Source organism: Drosophila miranda, chromosome 2 (assembly GCF_003369915.1).
Source record: "Drosophila miranda strain MSH22 chromosome 2, D.miranda_PacBio2.1, whole genome shotgun sequence".
Classification (NCBI taxonomy): Eukaryota; Metazoa; Arthropoda; class Insecta; order Diptera; family Drosophilidae; genus Drosophila; species Drosophila miranda.
In genome coordinates, this window is record NC_046675.1 from 22,265,164 (window position 1) to 22,287,108 (window position 21,945).

Here is a 21,945-nt window from a genome sequence, read left to right on the forward strand (position 1 = left end):
GGAAAGTAAAGAGATTGGGAGTCAGAAAGGGGTACTCCCAAAGACCCCTACTTTTTCTTACCCTTCGTGAATCCACCGGAAAGACAAAGTCACTGGCTGATAGGACGATCTTATTGGGTCCTTTGGAGAGACGCTGTCGCAGGAAATAGTTTCTGGGGGAAAAAGTTCAGGAGTTACTATCAGACCTGCCACCTGCCTAAGATGTTGTCTATTTAAACAAAGCTGAAGAGCTACTTGGAAACGGAGGAGGCTCAATTAGCTCTAGCATCCAATCAAGCACACACCTCCCCCTCCCTCTTGTCCTGGACACATCTTCTGCTCCAGTTGCTCCTTCAGCAATGATTCTTCACCCCTCTGCCAATGCAATCTGCATCCATTAACCCATCCGACCCACCCACAGGACTCAGACCTTTTGGCTTCGTTGCGGTTCGGACTATAAAAACTTTTAACTACCACATTCTTAGTTACACCTAACAGTTCTGTACCGGTTGCGGGGTGCTGGACCCCCAGTACTTTGTGGATGGATGGGGAGGTCCAGCTGGAGGCGGGAAAACCGCAAATTCATGCAGCAATTGTTATGCCAGAAGTTTGTTGGGCCACGTGGCCACCGCCTGGCCCAAAGTCAAGTCCGGGTTAAGTGTATTAAGGGGCATTAATGGGCTACACTCTAAGTAGGGCAGCAAAAACTCTTTTCGGCCACACGTGTACCGGTTGTTAACTAGATTTGCAAACTCCCAACCTTTGCCCAGGAAAAAGACAAACGAAAGCTGGCATTAAATTTACTATTTTCCCGCCACTCCCCCATTTATGGCAGAACTTTTTGGGGGCTTAACTAAGGGAAAAGTTTTGTCTGTGTGTGTGTGTAGGGTGTTGACAATGATTCGGGGATTAATGAAAAAAGAGGTTACGCAAGGTCATAGATCAATCAATAAAAGGAGAAGCGGAAAATGTAAATATATACAAGGTTCCTTCCATAATCCCAATATTTCTGAGGGAATGAAAGCCTCGTTATTTTGTATATTTTCCATTTTTGCATGCCGCGGATTATGGCTTCACTTTGTCCAATGGTAGACCCCAAGGGTATTTAAGCATCGTTGTTATGGATTAACTTTTTTCCATATTTCCCCTTGATGGGGCGGTGTTTCCCCCTTAAGTGTTTCTTGTACAGGTGTGTCCATGGACGGCCTTGTCCGGCCATTCGTTGGGTTCTCTTTTGCTACCCTTTAAAAGGGAAACTAGGGTTTTCCCAACCCCACAAAACGTTGTATATTGGCGGAGTCTGCGGGCAAACCAGCTTCGAAAACACTTCTTTGAGAGCAACAACTTCTTTGTTCCAAAAGATAATCCCTCGCACAGCAAATTTTAATCAAAAATGAATATCTAAATCATACAGCTTTCACCCAAACAATGGCGCCACAAAAGGGTATCTAAAGCCGCGTCCTAGGAGGCTAGCCGCCCATTTGCTTCCTGTTTGTCCTTCTCTGTATTTGCTCCTCTCTCTCGCGCTAATTAAAACTTCATGAGTTGCATTTTAGCGTGTCTGGGAAAAAAGCATCTCTGATTGTTGCGGTTTAAAGTTGTGTGCTAACTAGTTTAAAGCGAACGCTTTTTAGTTAATGAGAAACAGATAGAGAGAGAGCGAGTCTGATGGTCGAGGGAAAACAGGATGTGGCTAGGGCTGACACCTCGGGTGTCCTCAAACCGGAAAATGTCGGTGGCATGTCAAACAGTAAATGATTTGTTTCAACCGCAGTTGATGTGTTTTTTTCTACATAAATGTCAACTGCCAGGAATTCCACCTGCACACCTGTGTGTCTGTTTGTGTGTGTGGCAACCTGTTCTACGCTTTGATGAATGTAATTAATTAATTAAATGCTTGTTTTAATGGCCCAACTATGGGAAGAGTGAGCTGGTCGAGGACTCGTGTGAGTGGAGTGTGCGGTTGACTATTGATTTTCACGTACAATATATATGATTTCAATCAGGCCACAGACTAACCAATTTGAATTTGACATTAACTGTTTCGATATATCATCAGTGATGCATGCAGACCCTTGACTTTGGGCCTGCATAAATCATGTTCGAGTGCGGGCCATGATAATTAGGCGTATGCCAAATATCCAAATGTGGCTTAAAGGCAATCAAAAGCATAGTGGCGACGTCTTTGGATCAATCAAAGTGGGTTTGGGTATCACTTGAGATGAGTGCAGACCATCTATAGAGCACTCAGAATTGATTAGCAGTTGATGTACTTAAATAATAATAGTTTCAAGGTTAAGTATCATAGTCTACAGATGTTTCTGATTGTCTTTGGATCCTAATGATATCTATAGATGTATTGAATTTGTTTTAGAGTATATGGCACTCTTTATAGAAGTATCAAAATGGGATTACCAAAAGTGGATATATATATAGTTATCATAGTATATATGCCGCCTAGGAATGGCATCAAAAGACCAAGCCATGACCTCAGTTACTTAATATTCCTTTGAACTTTGCTTGCCCCCAAGAGTTCCTAAATTCCATGACAAATGCACAAAATGTTTCATTCGCAGATGCATCTTCGTGGCTAATAAAATTAAAAGCGAAATTGAATTACATTTTATTCGATAGCACAGCACAACACTACAATTTCCCGGTGTGGGGCGATGTAAAGCAATTAGCATCCAACCAATAGTAATGGTGGGGGGTGGGTGGTTGGAGGAACAGCAGAGGAAAAGCGAAGCAGCGAGATGAAAATGAAAATTGCCAAGCGCAAAAATATATATTTTATGCCCAATACCATGGATATTGGGAGGCCATTGCGTGGGATAAGGAATGGATTTACAGAAAAGATGAACGAGTGGCAGCCTTTTTGGGGCGTGCTAATTGATTATTTTGCTGGCGAGGGAAAAGTTTTCTGTTGCTGCTGGAATAAACCGAATCTTAATTACGCCCCAAAAGCCTCTGTTTCATCTTGAATTTTGAAGAGCGTGTTCCGGCTTACAAATTCACACGAATTTCCACTTAAGATTTGTGCTTTACGAGTGTCCTTCCCCACTATGATGGCTGGTTATGTACTAGATAAATCAAGACTCACCTCAGGGCTATGCCGGCGGCCACGCTGCCTGCCACAATGATCATCAGGAGGCCCACACAGATGGCAACGATGGTCCAACAGATGGCACCGCAATGCCACAATTGGACGCTGCTCACCAGCAGCCATTCATCGTAGCCCGGTTGCACGGAATGGGTAATGTAGGAGTCGCCGCTGCCCCCATCCGCACTCACCATCCTCCTCCTGTCACTCCACTCCAGGATGAGCAGCGGCCGCCATTTGTAGCTGGTGTCTACCACCTGAACGTTGGCATCCCGCACAATGTCCAAAACTATGAAATCATATTTGGGAATGGTTTCCGTTCGGCTGGCATTCGATTGGACCGCCGCTGTGGCAATGTGCGTGACAATCAGATCGTAGAGGGGAAAGAGCTTTATGTAAGGGTAAAGTTTGTCCACACTGGCATTGTGATGGGCCCCGGTCATGGTCCCACTAGTCGAAGCGTCATCGTTGTGCTGCTCTCCCTGTGGCATCCGAAAATTCTGCATTGTGGCCATCAGACCGGCGGCATTCAGAAAGTGTCGATACTTATCGCTTAGCAGAGTCAGCACCAACAGATTGCTGGTGACCAGGCCCGAAACAGAGCTCGAGTTCCCTCCACCCCCGCCATGCTGCAGTGGCAGTGGCAGTGGATGGCGGCGGCGAAGGCGGGCCAGATATTTGTAGAAACGATGTTCGACATTCAATGAGCTGGCCACCATATCGATGAGCAGTACTTTCGTATGCTGTTTGGTCGGAGGCGTCGCATCCTCCAGTTGGTAGTCAGCCCCATTCTCCACTTTTTCCATGCTCGCCAGCAAACGGAGCGTACTGTCATCGTTCAGTGGGGCCGTGATAATAATTGCTGAAAGTCGAAACCCCAATGCAATGAGCCCGTCAACAGTAGCAGCACCCAGTAGCCAGTAGCCTGTCCAGCCTTACAGTGGGTTTTTTTTTTTGTTTTGGGTACTCACCTTTGCCTGGCTTATCCTGGCCATGCAGGTCACGTACTGTCCTGCCAATTTCAATGCGATATGGTACATGCAAGTTGGCCGCTATGGCCAGTCCTAGGCCCCAATTGTCGTCTGCAAAGAGAGAGACACGGAGCGATAGAGATATGTATGCTGTCGAAATTAAATTGCGTTTTTGTGGCACGTAAAGTGTTGGTGGTGTCATGTATCTGTCTGTTTTGCTGTTCTGTTTTGTTGCACGCTGCTGTATCTGATGCCTCTCTAGTTTTGGCTCCCTTTTATTGGGTTTATAATTTGGCATGGCAGTGGTAGACCCTGTTTTAGGCTCAGCATTCGGACTCGTTCTGGTTTCATAATGAGCTCTGTTTTGAGGGGTTTTGTGTGTGGTTTGCTTATGCAAATGTCAGCGAACGAAAGGTCAACCAAAGAGTTGATAGAGCAAACTTTTGTTGTTGTTGGTTTATTTAAGAGTATTCTGAGAGTGAAAGAGTTCACTGGGAGGTTTAAACAGAATTTATTAGCATAGATATCATACGATATACATTTCTAGACAATTATTCCCACTAGTACCTCACTATATTTGAGGGTTTACAGGCAGCAACAATTATTTAAATATGTATATCGCAAACATCAAGATATTGAAAGAATAAAACAAAATTTCAACGCAATTTAAAGAGAAGAAAGAAAGAAATTAATAGAATTTGCAGTGGCAATTTCTGAAGCCAGGGCGCTCAGGCTTCTTTGGGGGTCCGGCGGCTGCCTTTTCGGGTTTCTGGCAGGGCGCCTCTGGTGGCAAATCGCAACCCTTCTGAGCCATAAAGTGGCAATTTCTGCGAGCCGCCTCCGGACACGGACATTTGTCCAGGCTGGCATTGTCTAGCCGAGCCTTGTACTGCTGCTCGGTGATGGGGGGACGGGACACATATTTTTTGGGATCACAAGCGATGATCCTCCAGTTGGGATGAGCGCGAAGGTAGTCGGTGCCGTTCTCCAGAAAATCTTTGGCCAGCTTCTGGCAAGCCACCGGATCATCGACGGCATCCCGGAGCTGGCTCTCGAAGTAAGCGTTCTCCTCCGCCTGGAGGCGTTTCATTTCTATGACCTGGGCATCCAGAGCGGCACGATGACGGAGCTTCGCGCAGAACTTCATTGCGTGGGTGACCTCCGGATGAGCGAAGCGATTCTCGGGCATTTTGTTCTCCCGCACTTCGGCCTCCAGGCGCAGACGTCGCTCGGCCTCTTCGCAGATCTGCAGCTTGAGGATTTCATGGCAGCGGGCCGCCTCCTCACGCTTGAGACGCATCGTCTCTGCAATGTTGTTCTTGGTGCACATGTCCACTTTGTAGAGGTCGGCCGTGCGGTCGTCCAGCATCTTCTCGATGCCCAATTGGAGGGCCTGCATGCGCCGCACATAGGCCAGATACTCGTGGGTGGAACGATGAAAGTCCCGCTTGGCTTGGGCGATCTTCTCTCTGGCCTCCGCCTCCAGGCGCTCTGTTTCGCGACAGAAGGCGGCATGCTCGGCCTTTTCGGCCTCCCATATGGCCAGCTTGGCGCACCTGCGGCGATGGATCTCCTTCAGAAGCTCGTCCCGGTAGGCCAGATTCTTGGGAGGGGCAGCCTGGTGCTCCTTGTCGAATTCCTCGAGACGTATCTCTTCGATTAATTTGTTCAGGATGCGTGCATCCTCGCGCTTCTCTTCATCCTCACGCGCAAGCTTCTCGGCGTTGTCGAGCATTTGGACGGCCAGGACGTTCTTCATCTGCTCCTTGATCTTCTCGCGTCGCTCGTTCTCGCACTTCTGAGCGCAGTCGTATTCCTCCCAGCGTCTGCGGTTCAGCTCCAGCCAGTACTTCTCCCGCTCGCATTCGCGCCGCTTCTTGCGTTGATTTTCGAGGATCTGCTCCTCCTGGATGATTTTTGTCTCGATCAGATCCTGGTGACGCAGTGCCTCGCGTATCTCGTAGCAGTTGAGCATCACCTGTTGGATGCGTTTCTCCTCGAGGAACTTATTTTGAACCTTGTGGTGGTCCTCCGTGATGGCATGCAGATGCTCCTTGCGGTCCTTAATGTCCTGATCGATGCGGTTCTTCACCGTATTGGCGAACTCCTCCTCGTAGAACTTGTCCTCCGTCTCGAGAAGGTTCTTCAAGCGAAGACTCCGCTCGTTCAGCTCCGCCGCGGTAATTTCCTTGGCCTTCTTAACCAACAAACCAATTTGGGAATGCAAACTCTTTCGATCCGTTCGCTGGATGAACTGGAAGTGCTCCTGGCCATGACCCGACTCTTGCATGTTGCACAATTGATTAATATATATTGCCCAAAGTATAGAGTATTGTAAAAAAGAAACTATGGAAAATATTCTGAATTTCTCAAGTTGTGTCTACGTTTTGTTCCGGAATGAGTAGGAATAAGGGCAGGGACAGATATGGAAGGGAAAGGCAAAGGCATGTCAAAACGGATCCAAAATCTACCTTTAACATACTGAAACAGTTCTCTCCCCCAAGTTTCCTGAACAACAAAGCTCTTTCGCCATCAAAATCTGCATGATTAATGCGCCACTCAATGGCGGAGGTGCAATCCACAAGACAAACAAACACACAATGCACCGCCGCAGCGGTGGCCCCAAGGGCTCCATTAAACTGTCTTATGGTTCTGGCCCAAAGTGTTCCATAGATCATGAAAGCAAATGCAAATGCCCATAAACTCCCGCCAATAGATTTCGCTGCATTATCATGCTCAATGTGCAGAGTTCTAGACATAATTTATGAATATCACACGCAAGGCACTCGAATGCTGTCTGATTTGTGGCTGGAAATGGGTAGGAAATTGCTATAATTTTCTGACGAAAAGCTAATATGACATTACGCATACGCAGCGTTGTCAAACGTGTCATTTTTGAAATTGTTCAGCGATGTGTGAGCTACAAATTTAATTAGAACTGACGTGAAGGGGTCGTTCTGTGTGGTACAAAAAGTTGATGGAAAAACTTGTGGCAGCTAGAAGCTGCTTTAGGCAATTTTACTATCACTTTTCCCTCGCTCTCTTGTGTCCCTGGGCCTCTATCAACTCAATTAGCAATGCAGCTGACAACACGCTAATTAACTGAGATGTGAGCTGGGAAAACTTGCCAAAACACTTGGCCAGGAACAGGAAAAGAAGCACCTAAGATCCTGCCTGCCCTGGCCAAAAACTTTATGGCTGAGCTGCGCAGAGTGGCGGAGCTCCTTCGCCTCTGCGATTGGCATGGAAGTGCATGTTTGCCCAAGTGCAAAATTGTGCAATTACGCAGCTCTGCGGAGATATACCAACAACGAGGACGAGAACGAAAACGAGAACGAAGACGACATCTTGCAATGCAGCCTTCGTCTTAGTCATACGTAGTATGGAACGCTGGCTGGGATTTCCTTTTTTTGTTTTCTTGGCCATATTCAAGACAAAGTTTCTGGCGGCAGGAATACTTCAGGGCGATTTGCATAGGGCTCCCCCTCGCGAACGATAATAAAATGTAATAACTGCCAGCGCAGAGCAGAGACAACCATTTCGTGTGAGTGAGTGAGTGCCTGATAAGCCATTGCAGCTGTTCTGTTCTTCCGAGGCCTGAAGGCAGGATACGGTTTCTGATTAATGTAGAGCTGCTCTTCACCATGATGGAATGAATTCTTACTTTATTATGGTTGTGGCATCTGTGCCTGGGATTCAGTGAACCATTCACTTCTACTGTGGTTAATTTTTCGGTATTCTTTTGGGCAAGGCCAAGGCTCACTTTAGTTGGAGGTAGGACTGTAGGAAAGGCGCATAGCATATCGCTGACTGTCTGTTGCACACACACACACACATAACGCGCAAATGCATTGGACTCTCTCCGGCACACAAGGGCTCTCCTCCTCCTTTCTCGCACATAATGCACACCCACACAGATGAGCGCTCTTCATGCTCATATTTGCACTTGTGCTTTTCATACCGAGCTCTCAAAGAGTTAAAGGGTATATGCTATTCGAGGGGTAATTAAAAGATGCAAGATGTTTTGAAAATATATACTAACTACTAGAAGACTCTACAATAAATACCAACAAATCCAGAAAAAAAAGCAAAAATGTTAAATTGAATTATGATAAAAATTGGTCTTAAATGAGGCAAGATAACATTTTTTTTCTTAGAAATGCATAGAATATGGCGGTGAAATTATAAAAAATATATAAATATTTCAGATTATAATGTACTTTTTCAATTATTTTTCAAATATTTGTCACTATTTTTCCAATGCTATATTGAAATATTCTAATATCAATATTCATTGTTATTGTATATTTTCCCACCTTCTGTCTGATTTGTGATTACGAGAACTCTCTACACATGATCCCGAAGAGCTTTACTTCCTACTGGGTATCTGTTGTTCGATTCCCTCGACCTTGGCTCATTTTTATACATTTAAATATTCATGCGCTCGACTCAAAATTTAAATTGCGGCGCGTTCATTCGAAGCTGTGTCAGTGTGGGTATCTGTGTTGGTGTGTGAGTGCCTACATTTGTGTACATATGATTATATCCGTGTATGCATAGTGCTTTTAAATCCACAGCATTTGCGTGTGTGAGTATGGGTTAGCCAGCGAGTCTGGTCAGCCAGGCGTTGTTATTTACAATCAACTCTCCCACCACCCAGCACCCACTACTCAAACCCCAGCAGCGGACATACACCAAAAAAACAAGAAAGAAATACTTGAATCGAAAGCCGAAGCTGTAGATGCACTGGCCGGGTCATAATTCATATGATATTACTAGTATATGACCTGAACTTAAGTTCCTGATTCAGAAGTTAGCACATACTTTCTCTCAAAACTTAAATAAAAATAATCACCATACCCCTTGAAAGTGTATAAAAGGTAAAAAGGCGTTCACACACACAAAAAAAACCCTCAAAGAAAATAGGTAAAGAGGAAAAAAATGCATTGGAAAATCCATAATACAACAGAGGCCACAGCGCACCGCCAACCTAGAGCACTGTCCTCCTCCGCCGCCTCCTTTCCCACCTCCTCTCTCTGTGCCGCACATCAAAAATTTCCAGCGGGTAAACGAAATAAATGCGTCGTGCTGCGCTTTTCCTCTCCGTTAGGGTTACATAGTTAGAAAGTTATTTCTTCTTGTTTTTTTTTTGGACACTGCAAAATCGGAAAATGTAAGCAACAAAAAATTGGCTGAAAATATACAAAAGCACAAATAAATGGACGGGCAGGTAAATAAATTGGCCAAAACCATAAAACAGAACGACGCAGAGTGGGGCAAGTCCTCAGAGGAATTGTGGGATGCTGTGGAAATTGTAGCAGATTGTGGGGCGCTGACTGGATCCGCATTCATTTATCTAAACGAAGCCACATGCAGTGCAGTGCAGTGTTGCTGCTGCTGCTGTTATTGCTCCTTTTCTCTGAAATGTAATCAACACATGTCACACGTGGCGTATACGTTATATCATTTGCATAGGCGTATGCCAAGAAGAGATGATGTCAACGCTGCTGTTGTTTGGCTTTAAAATTTATGGGAAATAGATCGAGATGTCATTATATGGCTTATGAAGGGTTAGCAGATGAGTAGGGAAGGGGATACCACAAAGACTTTCAGATATCTTATGTACATATTTTGAAAACATCTTTCTGTGAATTAAATAGTTGATATAGCAAGCATTGAAGTGCATAATTTGTGTGAAAGTAACTCCTCTCAAAGGCAAAATATTCACGAATGCAGTTAAGCAAGGAAACTGACTTCTCAAAGAAAATTATTCTTGAATTTCAAACACCCAGACTTCATGGAGAATTAAACACACATACATAATGCTATCGGGAATATGTCGGAGCACACACCCTAATTTTCGAAAGTCAAGCCACATGTTCCACACTCCCCATCCACTGACCGCTGACCATTAAATTGTCATCATAAACTTGTCCCTTCATCAAAAACCACTTTCACATCACAGATGGCCCCCTTTCAACATGTAGTTGAAAGTTCCATTAAGGGATATGGGCTTACAACTTAACATGACAGCCTCTGATCTGCCGAAAAGTTGTGGAAACATTACTTTAAAATTATTCGCACATTTGCATGCTTCCGAAGAGGGTGGCATTCAAAATGAAGCCATAATTTACTTTCTGCCGCATAAGATATGCCACACTCTCTCTTTTTATTTAATTGCAACATTTTCGAGGCGGCAGACACCTTATCGTGACGGTGACAGGCAGCATAAAAACTTAAATATAATTAAGTTTATTTTATGGACTCTTGTGTGTGTGTCCGTGTTCGTGCCCGTGTCGTGTGCGTGTGTGGGGGGTGGGAAAGGGGGTGAGTGCAAAACTTATGGCATACTTTGCAGCTGTACTCTTGACAGTTCTCCCGCATTGTTGCACGGTTGCTCAATTGTGGGAGGGATGGGATGGTATGGGATGGTACGGAATGGGCGGCGGAAAAGTTGCTGCAGTCCATTGAAATGCAATTAAAGTTGCAAATTGCTTTTGCTATACACACAATTTACATAATGCAGCAGAGATATAATCTTTGAACAGAAACTTTTGCCCCATAGTTCAATTGAGTGGATTGGATGGAGGGGTTCTACTCAGCAGACGTCGACCCGTCAGAGATTTCTTGTTTCGCATTGCCAAGAGTATATAAAGATTTCCGATACAGATTGCAATTTTTAGTCTTTGCCTTTCAGCCAAAGTCAATGTGAAAGTCAAACCAATCAGTGAAAATGGAAAAGCTTATGCCATATGGCCGGCCACCTTTTTTATGGTCGCCAACTCCATTAGCTGTCACTTAGTGTAAAGCAAATCATAAATGCTGCTTGGACAGCAGCAGAGCTCTCCCCTAATTATGCTGTCATAAAAAGGGAGGCATTCCCATCAGCAATGTTAATGGGGCGAGGCTCTTGGTCCAGCCCTGTCCCAAGGCCCAGGACCCATCACGTTAATTGTTAAACACTTGAGATTAATGTTGGGCTTGGACCATCACATCCTACCGCTCTCAGTCTCTCTCTCTTGCCACCATTTTATGGCCAATTTATAGACAAAGATGTTGCAGCATTATTCATAAAAGTTAGGGTCTTCCGCCGCCTAACGCATCCCCCACAGGATTCATGTGGGGCATAAATCAAAGGAGGTGCGCGTGTTGCCTCCTGTTTGCCCAACTAAGCGGCCATCAGGGGCTGCTAGATCCTACTTCTGGTCCTGTTCGTTGCCACCCCTCCACTCTCCAGCTGCTCCTCCGCAGATGTGTGAATCGGACTGGAGGTCACGTTCTATAGATGTTGACTGTGTTCCATTTGTGTGTGTGTGTGTGTGTGTTTGTGTCTGGGGGGTGGCTTAAGGACTTTTCCTGGCGGAGTGATTCAGAAAACATGCAATTGTTTATAGGGGTAGAGCAGAGATCTTTAATTGACAAAGTTCTGTGGTGGTTGAAAGAACTCAAAATATTGAAATTAAATTAGCAAAACTTTCTTTTCTAGAGCTGCCCTTATTCCTTGAGCAACCCTCTGGAGTACGTCTAAAGTTTCCTTTCTTTTTTTTGGCAACGGTTTTATTCTTTCTCCTCATAGAACTTTAACTGCCGTCCGACTGATTTTATTAGCTGGCATTTGATTTCCCAACCTCCTCCTCGATCTGCTATATCTCCATACCAGAGTCAGGACATCTCAATTTCGGTTGAGTTTTTCTTGCTTTTTTTTGTCTGTGTTCTTCTGGAACTGCGGATTTACATTTTTACTTGGGAGATTCCTTGGCTCTCTGCGGTTTTATTTTATAACTTTGTTTTTATGCCATTTCACCAGTTGTTCAGCTGCTGTCACATAATTTGCACTTCTTTTGGGGTCTTTGCTTTGTTTTTCGAGTGCGGGTCAACAAACTTGGCTACAGTTGAATAATGGCCAACAATTAAGTTAAGAGGTGGGTGGAGAAAAGTGGCTATGAAGGAAGAGTATCTCTGTTTTTGGAGACAGAGGAATAGTGGCTGAATTTATGGAGAGAATGGAAAAGTATTAGGCTTTATTGGCTCAATCATTTGCAGACTTTACACCGAGAAAATGTATAGTTTCTGGATGATTTCAGAGTTCATCTTCATTGCCTGGATGGATGGTTTCTACTCATTTTGTATGCAATAAAAACTTTAATTAGAGCAACTTGTGTTTTCGATAAATCTTTAATTGATTGCCAGAGGGCGTGCCGCAGCTGTTGCTTAAAATGCTGCATTTGATTGGCAGTTAAATTAATTAGGCAACATGCGGAATATTTAAGACCAGGCCAAGGGCCATAGCCAGAGCCAGTCTCTCTCTCGCTCTACTGTTTGGCTGTTTCGGCTGATTAGCTTCAGTCACCTAATTAAATTTCAAATGCAGCGCAGTGTCAACTTAATGGTCCTCGGTTTCTGTCGCCTCACTGCCGGCTCTCCTGCTATCTTTCTCTAGCTGTCAGCAAACACTCACAGATACACACAGTCGCACACACACGAACACAGAGGCAACGTTAATCATAATAATGTCACCACTAATTGCATTGCGTATACGCACACGTGTACTTAGAGTCGACTACAAGCAGCAGCTTCCTGCTTCCACTCTCTCTCTCTTTCTCTGTTTCTCTGTGTATTTGCCTCTTAATTCGCTGGCGACCCCATAATTTGGTATTACGTGGGCGCGACCGCCACCAGTGCCACGCCCACAGCTGATTCTCCCTCTCCCGAAGCTCGGGGAAATGTGTTTATTTAACATTTAAGCAAACAGCTTTTCCCCGCTAACCATATAGGGGAATCGTGGAGAGTGAGTGGGTTGGGATAACGATGCGATGGTAGGGGATACATCAGGGAATGGAATGGGGGATAAGGATTGTCAAAATTCGCTAACATAAGGGAAAAAGTTCTAGCCGGAAATATTTACAGAACGCAAGAAAGAAGTGGGTTTGTGTAAACACTTTTCCTGAAGGAAAAAATGAATTGGGACATTGAAGAGAATCTGTGTAGATAGGATGCGATTAATATATTCTATAATGTATTTAATAAAAATGCTAAAGCTTCCTTTAGCAATTATCTTTTCGAAGTGGATCTAAGCTTCCTTTCGATTTCCTTTTAATCTTCAGAAAAGGTACCACCCCCTAAAACTAAATATTCACTCATTTGCATACCCGTTCCACCTCCATTTTCTAGCAGATACGCGTATCACTCTTTAGATTAAGTGTAAAATACCTAAGAAAAATAAAAACCATTTAAAAAGTTGAATCACCAACTCCAACTCCAGCGGCCCCGAAAATTTCCATTACCATTTCAGCATTTAAGCACAAAAAGCAATTTCAATGCAAATGCCGAGTGATCAGGAGAGGAAAATCTGTAGAAAATGTGGGTGGGGGAAAAGGGGAGGAGGAAAGAAAACTTACCGCCAACATAGATATCAACCTGCGACCAATTCAGTTTGCTGGCAATGCTTTGCACGGCCAGGGAAATTGCCTCGAATGATGGCAGAAAATTGCTCGAGATCTGCAACGAAAGATACGTATATATTGTTAGATGGTAAGCGGGAGGGAAGAGATGTTGTGCCGAGGTTACACCAAATAAAAGAACTTAAATGACGCACTGAGACCCGGTCCCCAGACCCCATGGCAGCTCTATAAACATAACTCTACCGGTGCCCCCAACTCTGTCTATCTTTGTGGCATTTCATTGTGTTCATTCTGTTGTTCTGTTGATTCTGTTGTTGCTCCCTCCCTCCTTCCCCCATTCGCCAGACTCCAGTGGCTGCCAGAGCCCAGTTGTTGGCCCATTCTCAAACCTCATCACCCATTCTACCTTGCCCCATTCCCCATTTCCCATCCACAATCACCTTTTGTCTCTGTGGGCAGGCAAATGAAAATCTAAACACGAACTCTAGTGCCTTGTTTGTTAAAGTGAAACAAATTAAATGCTTAAGCAATTAAAGAATACAAACTGCTAAGGAGGGTACACGGCAGCCGGTATGTCCACTTGGCTGCCGAGAATGTGTGTGGGGAAGAACAATTTGTGGATTATAAACTGATAGAAATTAAATTTTGATTTAAATCAACACTTTCTTGCTTTCTAGCACCGCATATTCATAGGTAATTAAATCAATTTAAAGCCAAGAATTCAGTGGGAATCCATTTTGTGATTCGACAGAATGAGTTGCAAATACAATAAGAAATCAAAATTAAATTGCAAACAAGGTGATACAAATTAAAATACGAACGGTAACTTTTTGTGTGCGAAATACAGTGGAAAAAATAAACATTCAGTTGATGAATCTGTTAGGCCAATTGCCTCTTCAGTTCTTTTTCTCGTTAAATTAAGCTCTGATCGGTTCTGCCTGTTCCCTTTGCTTAGATTAAATACATAATGTAATCCTGCTTTCCATTGTACAATGCGATGTACAATTTCTGCAACAGTTTCAAGTTTCTTCTCTTCTGTTTCTCGAAAAATGAACAAAGACACACTTCAGATAATGAGAGTCCCCGTCTGGCAGGGATTTTCCTCTTGCTTATTTACGAGGCTCGTCAGACAAATAAATCTGCAACAAGGCCATAGACAATTCAATCATGTTTAATCAAAGCATTAGACCCATTCCACAACGAGCGAAACTTCAATCAATAATCGGGGGCGGGCCTGACTTTTAGTCCCCCTAGACCCTCTTACATACATATATCTACCCCTATTATGCTGTGACTCTGGGTCCCCCTTATACATACAATATATCCCTCTATTATGCTCCCTTCAGCATTTGCCCCTCATTATGCTCCCCTCTCTCTCATCATCATAATCATCGTCGTGCTCGAGCATAAAAAGGTCCTTGCGCGTTTGGGTGGCGGGAAAAACTTCGATTTTCCATTGGCATTGATGTGGGGCAAAATCCAAGGAGGGCCCTGCGGGGGTTCTGGGGAGGTGGTAGCTGACAGCTTTAAGTTAGTATTTGTACCTTTTTGACCTTTTTGCTGCTGTCCGTGTGTGTCGGCTTGTTTTTCATTTTTTGTTTAGACTCATTTGTTGGCTTGATTCGAGCTGGCGATGGAGTTTATTTTTTTTTGTCTTGTGCTGGGCTGGCAGGACAGCTGCCTGTCCAGGCCTGGCTTCATTATTTTGGCAGACGAAATAAATTGAAAAACGTTTTTGAGAGAGGAATACGTGTAGGCAGCTTGGACACATACAATTTTCTACGAAATTGAATTTGAAAAGCAGCAACAACCATAACAATCACAGCAACAGCAACAGCAACACCGGAAGCAATCAGTGAAGGAGGCCCTGAATAAGAGGGTGACTTTTTTCGATCGAAATTGAAAGGTTTCTGATGTGATTAGGCAATGATTTTTCACAATTTCACTTGGCTTGTTGTTCTCTTTTTTACTTATGCTTTATGAGAAATAAAAATTGCTCGTTATCGAGAGTTAGTTTTGGGCTAACAAGGCGTATACGTAGTGGCATATGGAATGGATCTATTGGTACTGAAGGGAGAGGTTTCTAATGGAATTGGTTTCATTTGTGGGTCAACTATTCAATAGAATTCTTATTGGCTGTATTAACCATTTGGGAACCTCAAAAGAAGTATCGAAAAAGGAACCGTCAAGGTCTTTCGAATAAAACGAATGATTGAACCCTTTAATCTTGTGATTTACTATGATTGCTCCCTATTATTACAGCTGACTGTTTGTTGCACTTACCCTCCGTGCACCTCCAGTAAGCTGCTGCCAAAGTTCAGGAAACTTTTTCCATTCAATACAAACAGCAGCAAAGGAAGTGGGGTGTCAGAAAGTAGGGTGACAGGAAACAGGAAGTGTGGCTGTGGCTGTGGCTGTCGCTGTGGGGGAAGAGAGGTAATGCAGCAAATTGTTAAAACAATTGCAACAATTTGGCGTCGAAGTGCATTTGGGGTGCTCTATTGACACAACGTGACCAGCCATCGTACACTGAGTATTTACTGAGCTTTCCACTCTTTCCCCTTTTCTGGTTCTCGCTTCCTGTGTTCCCCCTTTCTGCCATGAGCTTCTTTTTGCGGCCATTGTATATTGGAGGCGCCTCATGCTTATTTATTTTAGTTTTTATTGCTTGGACTTTGGTTTATGGCACGACAAATTGTTTAACGTTCAATCAACTTAATTAATTTGCCAAGCAGCTGGTGGAAATATATATTATTTTTGACCAAGCAGCCGGAAAATGAGTTTTCCTTGCGCTTTTCCTTATTGAGTTTTCCTTTTGTCTGTTCACAGGTGAATTGGCCTTGGCCCTCAGAGGAAAAAAAAGGAAGATGTTATGCAAAGGAGCAACGTGAGCACAGGGGAAAAAAAGAATCAACATTAATCACAGCTCAGCAAATATTTGACATTTGCCAGCCTCTTTGGCAGATTGTCAAACGGGGGCAGGCAGAGAAGTTCCGCCCACCAATCGCTCAGATGTGGAAATGGAGGCATGGGTCTGGCTTATCCCCAATCCCGACTCAAGCATCATCTTTTGTTGCCATGTTTCATGTTTTTCTGTGCGAGCGTGTGCCTGTATCTTTGGATGCTTCACATTTCGCTACACATAACAGCTTTGTAAACCTATTCACATGTTAATAATTCAGTTAGGAGGCGCATACAATCGGTATACGGAGGGGCATCTAACCAAATTTCAAATTTCGATTGATCTTTTATGGCGATTTCTATATCCTTATACTGGCATTTGGTGAAAATGGAATTATTTATGCGGGTTTATTAAACTGATTGGCATTGAACTTTGCGTTTGGATATGGGTGTATGATTTGTGTGATTTTTAATGCTTGAAATGGATTCTCTTATAGATTTCTCATAAAAGGTTATTGTTACAAATCCTCAGTAGAGGAAACTAATAGAGGAAAAGTATGGCATATGTATGACAGAATGGAAGAATACAATCCCTTCCTTTAATGATTTTGCTCCCAGCAAACTTTGACCAAACTCTGACAAAAAATATTAAACCCATAAATATTATAAAGTTCCCTAAGGATACATACTATCAAAAGACGAGTACCAAAAAGATCGTTAAAACGTGAACTTCATTTCAAGGAACTTTTCAATGACCAAGCTGAATTTGAGTCCTCTTTTTGTGTGGCCCACTTTTTAGAGGGTCTTTGCAGGTTTATTCCTTTTCAATACGCAAGGACCAAAGCCAACAGCTGGCGCTTGCAGATAAAAATTAATGCGAGAATATATTTTATTTGTTGTATTTTTTTTTGGTTTTGGTGGAAGATGCCATCATTATTATCAATATACAATACAAGAAAAGCATAAGGCAAAAACTTTGCCCGATGGGGCACTTAATTTGCTGTCATTTAACTGGGGAATAAATGGCCAAGACATGCGGCTGCAACCGAACCCATTAAGATGCCGCAGAGCCAACACCAACAGAAGGCGGAAACGAAGGATGAAGTTTTGGCCTACATCCGACTTTTCTGTTTCTGTTTCTGCTTCTTTTCTTTTTTCAATTTAAGACAGAGACGGAGAGAGATAGTGTAAGCGAGAGAGGCATAGACAGAGGAAAGAGCATTTTTATTGTGTGGCAAAGTGGCAACAAAAATTGAGGTGCTATAAAGTTACAGCAGCAGCAGCGGCAGTAGGAGCACCAGGAACAGGAACAGGAAGAGACCACAGCTGACTGAGTGTCCAAAATGGCTGTCACACATATACATACATGGCTACACATACACAGATACAAATGCAAATCACACAAATGCGCACGTGCTGGCATTCCCAAATTGTTTTCACTTTCTCTCTCTCTTACCCAAGCACATGGCAAATGTCTGCACTTTTTCCTCAGCTGTCTTGTACACAAATTGAATACGATTTGAATTACGAAATGTTTGTTTGATGTATTCTTTTTTGCTCTCTATCGGCTTTTCTGTACCCTTTTGTATGCGGGGGCATGATGGTTTTCAGGAGAGCTTCGCACCGGCAGAGATGGCATGTATAGAACAATCAATCCTCAAGGGTATCAAGAGTTTCAGCACTTCCCTCTGCTTGCCTGTAATTTTTATCCGGTTTTTTTGTTTCTGTCCGACAAATTGCTTTTTAATGCCATAGTTATGTGCTCCATTTTTTGTGCCATGTAATTTCCTGGCCAAATTTTATTTGCTTTTTGGCCAGAAGAGTAATCACTCTATCTCTTGCCGTAATTTATAGTTTATTTTCAGACAAAACGATAGATAGGCTAATGGTTGAGCTTTGTTGGGTAATATGTTTGTAGGGGACTTTGTCTGTATTTAAATTGAATTAAAGCTGGCGACAGCTCGACAAAGTTCACGGTTTTAAGGGCCATAAAGATTGACGGATGGATAAGGTGATGGCGATGGTCCCCAGCGGATATGACTAGGAAAGTGATTTGATGGCTTGTTAAACGTTTACATTTTTAACGAAATGAAGCTCTAACCCTGCCCAAAGTCCTGTGCCCCTGACCATTATGCCTCGTCTTGCCACACGTATGTGCAGCACTTTTGTGGAGCCAACTTTATGAATAATTGAGCGGTGCCCTAAGTGGCAGGCAGGCAGGCAGGCAGGTCGGCAGCCTCTCTGTGCTGCCTTTTTTATGAGCAGCACTCTCTCGCGCTTTCACTGTGTGAAATAAAGGACTGAAAGTGTAAGGAGAAAATGCGGAAAAAGGTTTCACTCTTCACAAAATAAGCATCATTGAATTTATTATGATTTTTATGCAAATTGCCGCTGCTGCCTGCATCCCCAAAGGGGCGCACGATGAATGCAATTAATGTGGCATGGCAGGCAAAGCAAAAAGGTTTTATGTCCCTGCCACTTAGCCTAACGAAGGGCTTTTTCCCTTCCCTCCAGCCATCCACGAAGATTCCTTCGCAAAAGGTCACCATCCAGAGAATGTTTCTGTCCGGCTAATTGCCAGCTGTCTCCCGCTTGCAAATCTCTTCGGAGAAAGTGCGAGAAAGTCGAGCCAGGAGTGGATTTAGCAGCGAAGATGTTGGATGCTGACAGCTGTGGCTGGGGGGATAAACTTGGGAACAATATTCAACAGAAGCTTTTGAATATGTTAAGATAATTCTGGGATGAAATGAAGTGCTTCGAAAGTTGGCTAAAAGCTGTGGTAAATAAATGGAGATGTTCTGTTTATTTAATGCACATTTAATGTGAATTTATGAAGGCAGGCATTATCATATTGGAAGTGCCATGTCATACGCAACAATTTCACGTATGCCACAGCAAATCTCTCTCCCACAGAGATAATAGTTTATTTAGATGGAAATGGAATTCCTCCTGCTGTTTGTTTGTCCTGCATTTGACTTCCTGCCACAGACGAATCAAATATGCCACTCACAGAAGCCCCCCAAATGAAATTGTTCTTAATTTGCGTGATGCGAATCAAAAATCAATGAGAATACAGCCGCAAATCAATATCCCCCAGGAGCCAGGCACACACAAGTGTGGAATCAACACGAACACAAACCTGAAAACACAGATACAGATTCACATGCAGATACCTGCAGATACATATACGGATACAGATACTCTGGTAAATGTGTGACTGACTGGCTTGCATGTGCAATGTGCCACCTGCAGTCAACAGGAGGGTTAAGTGGAATTATGGCCGGGTCTGATCCGGCTAAAGGCAAATGTGTTTGGCACTTGTGACCGAGGCTTAAGTGGTCCTGATTGGGCGCAGCCTTCGAGTATTTAATGCCCGCTGTAATTTTCATTTAAGTGTGGGAAAAGTCTACGTGATTTTCAATTGAGGCTAGAGTGTGTTTGCTTGATATTAATAGTTTCGCAGCAAAGGCAAATCTTCATTTCATCACTCAATCTCAAAATCTCTTAAAGTTTATGCCCCAAAAATGTAGCTTTCTTTGAAATTTGTGCCACATGTGTGCCTGACTTCAAAGGGGCGTGATGGTTCATTGACCCTAAATATGGCAACATTTCTTGGCTTCATTGTAAATAAGCCAATTTTTTCTTTTAGCTGATGATGATACTGCTGCAGCTCCATCTTCAGTTCGCTGTTGCAGCTCCTTCTCATTCTTCAGCTACTTTTGAAGCTTCTCTGTCATCTTCAGCAGGTTCCCTCCCATCTTTATACAATGCTGCTGCTGCTTCTCCAGCACCTCCTCCATCTTCCGCTGATGCTTCACTCCTATCTCTGACTGCTGCTACTGCCATTTCTGTGGATTCTGGCAAACAAAGCTCCATTTGCTTTGATATCTACTGCAAAATATTACGTATATATCGTCGTTGTCGTCGACCGGGACAGCAGCGGGTTTTTAGCGCTGCTTTCAGAAAACTGCAATGAAGGGGGATATGAGTGGAAGCATGACATGCTGACAGCTGCGTTGTAAGTTCTGTTGTTAGCTTGTCGCATGAATTTGGCCAAAGCAGAAACGAACAAAAGGGACAGCGGGAAAGGATACAGAGTTGCACATGGGGCATGGTCACGAGTGCACTTAATTGTGTTTGTGTCTGCTGACTCACATTTGAGCTGCCATGACTCCGAAAATGGAGAGTGGAAGTAGTAAAAGTGGCCAAGTGGAAAGTGGAAAGCTGCTTAAAGTTTGATTAGCTGACAATGGGGCGTATGAGCAACGTTATTGGACTTTCAAATGGTTCCACGCTTAGGGCTTCAGGGCTCTCGCCCTCCTGATAGGAATGTCTGGAAAACACAATTACGAAGGGCATGCAAAAATTGCAATTCAATCCTTCCCAGCGATTCGAAATCGAATTAAAAAAATGCTGCAAAAAAGGGGGATTCACTGAAGTGCCAAAATTCAATTTAAATGCTCCCTACCCTCAGGGGTATAGGCGTGGGCATGGAGCATGGGGCATGTGGAACGGGCGATGGAATGCCATAGCATTCCATTTGGTGAGCGAAGCCGAGGCGCGTAAACAGCAATCAATCATGGCGCATGCAGCAGCGTCAGTCGGTAGCAAATAAGAGCAATGCAGCAGCAGAACAACAGCAGCGATAACGCAACTAGAAACGGTAAATCAATGACCAAACAGGATGCAAGGCCAAGGCCAAAGTGTCCCAGAAAAATATGAAGAATCCTATAAAGGAATCAGAAATTGACGTATCTATAGAGAATGTACCATTTGAAAACCCCTGAATATATAAATATTCCCATTTAGAAATCCATCACACAGCAGAAGCCAAACAATAGTTTATCATCAGAACACCCCACAAAAGCCAAACAGCTCAAGGATCTTTCCACATATTATTTATTAAAATAGCGTTCTCTTTCCTCCATTTCCTAACCCAATCGTGTTGACAGATCCATTGTTAGGGTCTCCCTCCCCAGGCACACATGCACACAGCACTCTCTGGAATGGTCATATCAGTATCAGTGCATAGCCAGAACGGATGTCATCGTTATCATCGAGGCAGCTCTCAAACTGGCTATGCGATTGTCAATTGTCAAACTGATTGAGTCTAAGGCAAATGCTCAGCGTATGCGGACTGTTGGTATCCACACACTTTTCGCCATGAAAAACTGCAATGCCAAGTGACTGTATGACTGACGGACTGACTGACAGAGAGAGGGAGAGAGAGAGAGAGAGGGAGAGTCGCCCATGAATGACTGACTGACTGACAAACGCTTGAATGCAGTTCCGTCTCTGACTTGACAGACTCCCACTTTTGCTTTTTCTCCCATGTGTCTTGTTTCGCTTGCGTTCATTGCAAATTGTTAGATAAATGGCAAAGTCGATCCAGATTGGCACTGCACTGTGTTTTGCTGGCAAGGCAAGCGTTTCTTTGAGTGATTTCAAATGTCTCGCGGGAATGGAATGCCATCCTGCCCCTCAATTCAAATGCAACATTAATCTTCATTAAACTATTTGCAACTTCGCTGTCTCTCTCTCTCTCTCTCGCTCTCTCTTGGGGATTATTCAAGTTCTTTTGGATTACACACAT

The 21,945-nt window shown here is 43.7% G+C and overlaps 2 protein-coding genes across 2 annotated transcripts in view; both read right to left on the reverse strand.

The window, feature by feature from the left end:
- Positions 1–21,945, reverse strand: part of LOC108157621 — a 54,201-nt gene that overhangs the window by 4,591 nt on the left and 27,665 nt on the right. The window contains exons 5-8 of the mRNA XM_017289757.2: positions 13,449–13,548; positions 4,051–4,161; positions 3,080–3,941; positions 62–152 (exon numbers count right to left, since the gene is read on the reverse strand). Coding sequence (XP_017145246.1) covers positions 62–152; positions 3,080–3,941; positions 4,051–4,161; positions 13,449–13,548 — 1,164 coding nt within the window. The remainder of the gene's footprint in view (positions 1–61; positions 153–3,079; positions 3,942–4,050; positions 4,162–13,448; positions 13,549–21,945) is intronic.
- Positions 4,543–6,466, reverse strand: LOC108157622 (trichohyalin). Its single transcript, XM_017289758.2, has one exon. The coding sequence runs from the start codon at positions 6,338–6,340 to the stop codon at positions 4,739–4,741; it is 1,602 nt and encodes a 533-aa protein (XP_017145247.1). The 5' UTR covers positions 6,341–6,466; the 3' UTR covers positions 4,543–4,738.

Coding starts and splice junctions, on each gene's coding strand:
- LOC108157622 (XM_017289758.2), bottom strand. CDS start 6,340: ATGCAAGAGTCGGGTCATGGCCAGGAGCACTTCCAGTTCATCCAGCGA.